Source organism: Bos javanicus, chromosome 28 (genome assembly GCF_032452875.1).
Source record: "Bos javanicus breed banteng chromosome 28, ARS-OSU_banteng_1.0, whole genome shotgun sequence".
Taxonomy (NCBI): Eukaryota; Metazoa; Chordata; class Mammalia; order Artiodactyla; family Bovidae; genus Bos; species Bos javanicus.
This window is the reverse complement of record NC_083895.1, coordinates 45,503,794-45,512,335: the sequence shown is the minus strand read 5'-3', so window position 1 is coordinate 45,512,335 and position 8,542 is coordinate 45,503,794. Positions and strand designations below refer to the sequence as shown.

Here is an 8,542-nt window from a genome sequence, read left to right as displayed (position 1 = left end):
TCCGGTTTGCGACAGCGTACGTCCCGGAAGCCGGAAGCACCTGACGGCAGCTTTCCGGTGGTGGGAAAGTGAACGAAGCCAGAATCAGAACGGCTCATCCTGAGGCTGGTAGGGTGCCGGTGGAAGAGGGAAGGCAGGCGTCTGGATAGGGCCTGGTTCGGGAGGCTGTCAGAGCAGGAGCTGCAGAAGCAGTCAGCGGCAGAGGGGGCATGGTGCCGGGAGGCACCGAGGAGGGGGCGCAGTCCGTCCCTCCCAGGGTTAGTGAATGAGGCTCTACGCCCGGGCTGGCCCGGAGACTCAGTGCTGCGGGTCCCAGCATGAGTGCGGGCCCCGGCTGTGAGCCCTGCACCAAGCGACCCCGCTGGGACGCCGCTGCAACTTCTCCGCCGGCCGCCTCGGACGCCCGGAGCTTCCCCGGCAGGCAGAGGCGCGTCCTCGATTCCAAGGACGCTCCGGTGCAGTTCAGGGTCCCGCCGTCCTCGTCAGGCTGCGCCCTGGGCCGGGCGGGACAGCACCGAGGCAGCGCCACCTCTCTTGGTACGTGGGGAAATAAAGCTCTTTGTACTCCTCGGCCCAAACCTCTTTTTGGTCCATCTCAAGAGCCGGGGACGCCAGCACCTTCCTCCCCCTTTTCTAGTCTTGTGTACACCACTCTGAATTCTGAGGTCCCCTTGCTGAGCCCCCAAGGCCACTACTGGGAGAATAGGGTCGCATTTTTCCCACGGCGATTGGTGGTGTGAGAAACCTTGATGAACAGTCACTTACCGGGCGGGAAGTGGTAAGATACTCCACCTGTTTTCTTTTTTCGGGTTTGAGTAATTGCCTTAGTCGTGGCTGCTGCTGTTAAGGAAGTTTAATTGTGGATGTGAAGCTTCAGCCTCTAGATGAAAAGAAAGCTACAAAAAAATATTGTAGCTTATCTCAGTTTAGATTCTTAGTCCCTGGATGCAGAGCCGTTAGTCTTAGCTGGCATTAAACTTGGCTCTGGCATACAATGTTGAATAAAAGTTACTTGGTCTCTGTGTTCAGACCCTAAAGTCTACCAGGAGAAATGGACGATTACGGAAGTCAACATAATAAAGCGTAATGGATGTTCCAGTTCATAAGGGAACGGAACTAATGGTAGAGTCAGGTGTACCTAATCCAGTTTCTGGGCTCAAAGATCATCTCCCAGCCAGAAGATAAGAATTTTATTCTTATAAAGAAGAGTAGACTGAAGAGTAATGAGGGGTTAGCTAGATGAAGAGAAGTTAATGAAGTGATCCCAGAGTGCAGCTGATGAATATTGTGGACAGGGGAGAGTAGTGAGAGATGGGGTTGCAGAGAGAGAGGCAAAGATCAGGTCATACTGGGCATGCTGAGGGTTTTGAGCTTTATTTCTAAGGGCAGTAAGAAACTATGCGACCCCATGGACTGCAGCCTTCCAGGCTCCTCCGTCCATGGGGTTTTCCAGGCAAGAGTACTGGAGTGGGGTGCCAACGCCTTCTCCGAAGAAACTATTAAAAGGCTTCAATAGGGGAGTGACTTGATTGGATATATATTTTTTAAATATATATTTACTAAAATATACATATTTTAAAGATCTTTGTTGCTAGTGTGTGGAAAATGAAAAATGGATTGAAAGGGAGCAGAAGTGCAGGCCCAAGACTAGTTAAGGAGTTAGTCTAGATGGGAAATAATGATTTATACTTGGTTGCAGGCAGTAGTTGGAGAAGGAAATGGCAACCCACTCCAGTACTCTTGCTTAAAGAGTTCCGTGGACAGAGGAGCCTGGTGGGCTGCTGTCTATGGGGCTGCATAGAGTCAGACACGACTGAAGCGACTTAGCATGCATACGTGGATTGGAGAAGGAAATGGCAGCCCGCTCCAGTGTTCTTGCCTGGAGAATCCCAGGGACAGAGGAGCCTGGTGGGCTGCCATCTATGGGGTCACACAGAGTCGGACATGACTGAAGTGACTTAGCAGCAGCAGCAGCAGCAGCCTCTTGCTTCTCCTCCTTCACCCTGTTCTCAGGCTTCAGGAATTATAGCAGGAAGCCTGGAGCCAGAGAGAGAACACATTCTCAGCGTCAGAACAGCAGGAGACGCCCTCCCCTCCAGCTGCACTGTCACACTCTTCATAGTTTTTTACGAAATGTTGCCTGCACTCTTTAGGCTCAGTTGCCTTGTCATCAGAGTGCCGTGCTCCGTGTGTGCTATAGGAACCTAGTCATATCATACCATCAAATCTTTACAGTTATGGAGAAAGGTATTTTAAATTCTGACTCAAAAAGTGGATGTTTTTGCCCATTGCTGGTTTGTACTTTGAGGGTTTTCTATATTTGCTGTGTTTGATATAATGAAATTAAATAGAGAAGATGGAACTGTAGAAAAAGTTTCAGAATCAACTGGTTCATTCTCTCTTTTGTGACTGGAATTAATTTTTTCTCTGAAGTCTAATTTGCTGTAGAAGTATTAACTTCATAAAATCACTAAAGTCGTGGTGTTTAATAAGAAATATCAAATATATATGTACAGTTTTTGTGACAGAAACGATTTTCAAAGTGCTGATAAAAGATTTTGACTAGTTAGAATGTTAGTATTTAGTATAAAATGTGAATTATATGGCACTCAAATACAGTGATAAATAAATGATTGATTTTCCTGTATCTGGGATGGCGTCTCATGTTACGGTGTTTGAAGGGACTTGGGTAGATAAGAAGGGCTTGTGACCTAAGTTGCCTACATTCTTACATTGCAATTTAGACAGTAGTTGAGAATGTTCAAGATTTTATGTTTTCTTATATGAAAGAGCTTCTCTGGTGGCTCAGATGGAAAAAAATCTGCCTGCAGTGCAGGAGACCTGGGTTCGATTGCTAGGTCAGGAAGATCCCCTGGAGAAGGGAATGGCAACCCACTCTAGTACTCTTGCCTGGAGAATTCCTTGGACAGAAGAGCTTGGTGGCTATAGACCATGGGGTCACAAAGAGTCAGATACAACTGAGCAACTCACACTTGCACTGTCATACTAAAATGTTATATACATGTAATCCATATGCAATACATTAAATTTTAAAAGCATGCTTAAATGTCTAATGTTTATATAAATTTGGCTTGCATTTATTTATGGTATATGTACCTTGCTGAACCATTAATTCTTTTGCTACTATCTGCTGGTCATCTGTCTAGTTAGCTCTTTGGCATTTCAAATTTAGTGTGTTCATATTGACCCAACCATATTTCCCCCCTACATCCAGTTCTCTTATTGTCTGCATTTCCATTTAATGTTCTGACCATCCTTCAAGTCTCAAGCTTAAAGTTTAGTGTCACTTTTAATCTCTGTCATTTTGAAATCTGTCATAACTCTCACTTCTCAGCTTTTATTCTCTAGTCTTACAAAGACAAGACTAGTTTTGGATCTTGACCAACAGTTCTTCAACTTTGCTGATCATCAGAACCACTTTTTAGGGAAAAAAAAATACAGAATCCACCTCCCCTCATACCTCCATCATCACATACAGATTTTCATTCAGAAGGTCTAGATATGGCCCTTGGATCCGTTTGTTGTCAGCCTTCTGATGATTCAGTAGGTTTGGGAACCGCTGACCTAGACCAGTACCTTCCTCATCGCTTCTTACGATAGACTCTTGCTTCTTGCCCCTTCACACCAGCAGTCTAGGCTGTGTATCCTGCCTGACTGGGAGCCTCCTATATTTGAATTCTGGCATTACAGCTCTGAATGTGACTTTTGACATGATTTTGTACCTCTCTTTATGCGTTTTTTAGGAATCTCTGTGGTTCCTTGCTGACCTTTCAGCCATATTTTCTTTTAATATTTCTCTACCATTGGTTCTGTTGCTTCTGATTTTTTCCCTTAATGTGACTGCATGTTTATTCTTCAAGAACTGTTTATCAGATGATCCCACTTTCTTCAATTCCCTAAAGTAGTCCTTTCCTCAGAAATATCTTAATTTCTTATCAGGGTCTTTTTGACTTCATTTTACTTTTAAAATCTATTATTATTATTATTTTGGCCTGGGCCAGGTCAGTGAAAGTGCCGAATCCTAAACACTAGACCACCAGGGACCTCCCTTAGGATCTCTTTTAATACCACTACTAACTAATAAGTAACATGTACTGAGCATATGGTAAGCAGTTTGCAATGGCTGTTGCTTAATTTAAGCCTCACAATAACCCAAGAGAGACACTATTAATTTGCATGTCTACTGATGAGGAGTCTGAGACACAGAGAAGCGGCCCTTCACGAAACACACAGGAAGTCAGAGGAGAGCCAGGGTTTGGACCTAGCTGAAGAGTCCGCCTGCAGTGCAGGAGACACAGAGGTGTGGGTTCGATCCCTAGGTCCAGAAGATCCCCTGGAGAAGGAAGTGGCAACCCACTCCCGTTCTCTTGCCTGAAAAATCCCATGGACAGAGGAGCCTGGCAGGCTGTTTAGTCCAAAGGGTCCCAGAGAGTCAGACAATGAGCGACTAAGCACACAAGCTGATTTCAGCATCTGTAGTCTCATCCGCTAGACCATACCAGTTCTTTAATGTCTGGTCACTTTCTCTTCTCTGCCAAATGTATTTATATTTATGTTCCTGTATTTTCTCCCGTTGCTTGCACGAGGAAGGAATGATTAATCTTTTTTTAATCCACAGAATCTAGCTTAATGCCTTCCATGTGTATCTGCTGCTATAGGTGTTTTCTCTTCGAAGGTATGCATGCACACAGATTTTTCTTTTCTTTACAGTTTTCAAACAGAAGACTATAACCAGTTGGATGGACACTAAAGGAATCAAGACAGTTGAATCAGAAAGGTACAGAAACGTGCTTATCTAGAGGGATGAGTAACGTGATGTATGGATGCTGTGTCGTGTTTCATGCTGTTTCTCTCCTTTCTGCTTTCACAACTTTGTTGGCATTTCCGTTGATGCTGTGCACCAGGCATGGTTTAGTATGCTTGAGATGCAGAGATGAAAACGCAGTAGTCTCTGTCTTTAAGAGGCTTACAGTGTAGTGGTGCTGACAGACACCAAAAGCACATGCTTCTTACGTGTGTGATCAACGCCACAGTAAAGATATAAACGAGGCACAGTGGTAGTTAGCGTGTAGAACAGACAGTCAGCTTTACCTTTGCAAGAAAGGCTGCGCAGGAGGTGAACGAAGTATAACACTGCATTCTGTCTGGTGTTTGCCAGGCACACAGTTGGGAAAAGGGCTTTATAGGCAACTGTGCACAGGTGTGGAGTCATGAAAGGGCATGCTGTATGCTCAGGTAATCACAGGTTTCATTATTGCTATGATATTGTAGGAATGTGTTTGGGTAAGTGACTTTTTTGTGTTGTAAATTCTTTCTATTGTGTCATAAGTTCTGTTGTATCATTCTTTCTGTTTTACAGTTTGCACAGTAAAGAAAACAACAATACAAGAGAAGAATCCATGATGAGTTCTGTACAAAAAGATAACTTTTATCAACATAACATGGAAAAATTAGAAAATGTTTCTCAGCTAGGTTTTGATAAGTCACCAGTTGAAAAAGGTACACAGTATTTGAAGCAGCATCAGACTGCGGCTATGTGTAAGTGGCAGAATGAAGGGCCACACTCAGAACGGCTTTTGGAAAGTGAACCTCCAGCGGTAACTCTGGTACCAGAGCAGTTCAGTAATGCTAATGTCGATCAGTCGTCCCCAAAGGATGATCACAGTGACACAAATAGTGAGGAGAGTAGAGATAATCAGCAGTTTTTGACACATGTAAAGCTTGCGAATGCAAAGCAGACGATGGAAGATGAACAGGGCAGAGAAGCCAGAAGCCACCAGAAGTGTGGCAAGGCTTGCCATCCTGCAGAAGCCTGTGCAGGGTGTCAGCAGGAGGAGACAGACGTGGTGCCCGAGAGCCCCTTGTCGGACACTGGCTCTGAGGATGTTGGTACTGGACTGAAAAATGCCAACAGATTGAATAGACAAGAAAGTAGTCTAGGAAATTCTCCTCCATTTGAGAAAGAAAGTGAACCTGAGTCACCAATGGATGTAGATAATTCCAAAAATAGTTGTCAGGATTCAGAAGCAGATGAAGAGACAAGTCCAGGTTTTGATGAACAGGAAGATAGCAGTTCTGCTCAAACAGCAAATAAACCTTCAAGGTTCCAACCAAGAGAAGCTGACACTGAGTTGAGGAAGCGGTCCTCTGCTAAGGGAGGTGAGATTCGATTACATTTCCAATTTGAAGGAGGAGAGAGTCGAGCTGGAATGAATGATGTGAATGCCAAACGACCTGGAAGTACTTCTAGCCTGAATGTAGAGTGCAGAAATTCTAAGCAACATGGGAGAAAGGATTCTAAAATCACAGATCATTTCATGAGAGTGCCCAAAGCAGAGGACAAAAGGTAATTTTTACCATCAAGAGTGTCTTCAATAGGGTAATGTGTTATATAATTTTGTGAGGGGGAGTTTCACAAAGTTATGGTTTGCACTGAAGGCAAGAAATAATTGTCTTTCTTATTAATTAATAATGCATAATTTAAACTTAGACTCAAATGTTAAATTCTAAAAATCACAGAAACAGAAAAGAAGTAAATAATCAGATTTTAGTTTCATGAACTTCCTTCTGAGATTTATGGGAATTACTCGACCATAAATACGATAGTAACTACTGTTATCTTAGGCTACTGTATATGCATTTTCTCTAACGCTCTGACAGCAGGCAGGTGGTATTGCACCACTTCACAAATGAGAAAACTGAAATTGGTTAGACAATTCACTGAAATTATGTAACTTGTGGGGAGTAAAGCTGGGATTTAAATCCCAGCTTGTATGATTACAAAAAAATGTAAGTATAAAAATTATCTTAAAGCCCACTCCATAATTTTTGTGATCTCTTATGGCAAGCATGCCATAGTAAGTTCACTTCATTGAAAATTCTTGTCTAGAGTCCTAAGGAGTAGCTGATACTCTGAACCATGACCCGTTTGGCAGTGTACCTGTTTTACAAGGCCGCTTTTTCAGAAGGTGATTTACATGTGTTTGGAAATTCCTTCCACAGACTAGTGAAAATAAGCTCTGGGGTTTTACTGTAAGCCTTATAAGGTTTTTTGTTGTTTTGTTTTTTCTAAATACCAAGGAGAAAGAGCAAGTTTGGCACATTTTAAACAATAACTTCTGGGTAAGTGTTTTTACTTGTGTATCTAAGTGAATTTAAACAGTGAGTGGTTTGTGATTGAATATATATGTTTTGATCTTAGAAAAGAACAATGTGAAATGAAACATCAAAGAACAGAAAGGAAGATCCCTAAATACATTCCACCTCACCTTTCTCCAGATAAGAAATGGCTTGGAACTCCTATTGAGGAGATGAGGAGAATGCCAAGGTGTGGGATCCGGCTGCCTCCCTTGAGACCATCTGCCAATCACACAGTGACTATTCGGGTAGATATTACCTTTTACCTATAAAGAGAGACGGTGCTAAGTTTCAGTTTATTGTGATACTTGTGAAAAACAGACCAATGCATAAAAAGTCTTGCTCTTTTCTGCGTATATAAAGTACTGAGAAGTTTATAGAAAAGAGAAATATAATGATAGGTTACTTAACACGGTACTTAACAAATCCGTAAGATGAATCACTGTTAACTGCTGAGGGTATTGAATATTCTGTAGCGTTAAGAAAGTTTATTGAATTAAAAAATTCAATTGACAGTATTTATTGAGTACCCACTGCATGTTAGATACTACAACTCAAAATTGTGTGTTGTTTAGTATTCTCAAATTATTCTCCAGTTTTGTCCTCTTTCTGAGCTCTAGATTCTTCTAGACATCCCCATCACTGTCCCTTAGGTATCTCAAACTCAGCATTTCTAAAACCAACCTCATCTTAAAAATACCTGTGGTTAACTGTACGTGATGTGAAGTTGGCCAACGTAATCATTTTTACGTGTACATTTCAGCGGCAGTGTTTACAGCCGTTACCACGTTCATCTCCGGGAATTGTTCATCTTCCTGCACATAAGCTCTGCCTACTAAATAGTAACATCTCATTCCTCTCTCACCCTGGTAACCTCTTTCATACTTTTCGTGGGTTCTTTAAAAAAAAAACAACAAAAACTTTATTGAGCATTTTAAGTGTTTAGTTATATTTAGTTAGTTTACTGAGTTAGGCAACCATTACCGTAATCCAATCTTAAAATATGTCTGTCACTCTTAGAGTAGTTTTAAATATTCATATTTTAGGAATTCTCTGGCTCGCCAGTGGTGAGGACTCAGCGCTTTCACTGCCGTGGGCCTGGGTTTGATGCCTGGTCAGGAAATTAACATCCCACAAGCCATGTGGCATGGCCAACAAAAACAACAAAAAAAAGAACCCGTGCAGGATTAAATATTCATCTCATTTATTAGATTCTATACTAGATTTCCCAGGGGCTACTTAAAAAAAATCTCTGTTCTTATACAACTTAGCCTGCTGCTGCTGCTGCTAAGTCGCTTCAGTCGTGTCCAACTCTGTGCGACCCCATAGAGGGCAGCCCGCCAGGTTCCCCCGTCCCTGGGATTCTCCAGGCAAGAACACTGGA

At 42.6% G+C, this 8,542-nt stretch overlaps 1 protein-coding gene across 3 annotated transcripts in view; it reads left to right on the top strand.

Moving 5' to 3' along the window:
- Window positions 1-22: 22 nt before the first annotated feature.
- Window positions 23-8,542, top strand: part of PARG (poly(ADP-ribose) glycohydrolase) — a 114,897-nt gene continuing 106,377 nt past the window's right edge. The window contains exons 1-4 of one of the 3 annotated variants that reach the window (XM_061405688.1): window positions 23-108; window positions 4,732-4,798; window positions 5,381-6,367; window positions 7,223-7,406. In XM_061405688.1, coding sequence (XP_061261672.1) covers window positions 4,761-4,798; window positions 5,381-6,367; window positions 7,223-7,406 — 1,209 coding nt within the window. In that variant the 5' untranslated portion in view covers window positions 23-108; window positions 4,732-4,760. The other 2 variants (XM_061405686.1, XM_061405687.1) reach the window with 2 other exon arrangements.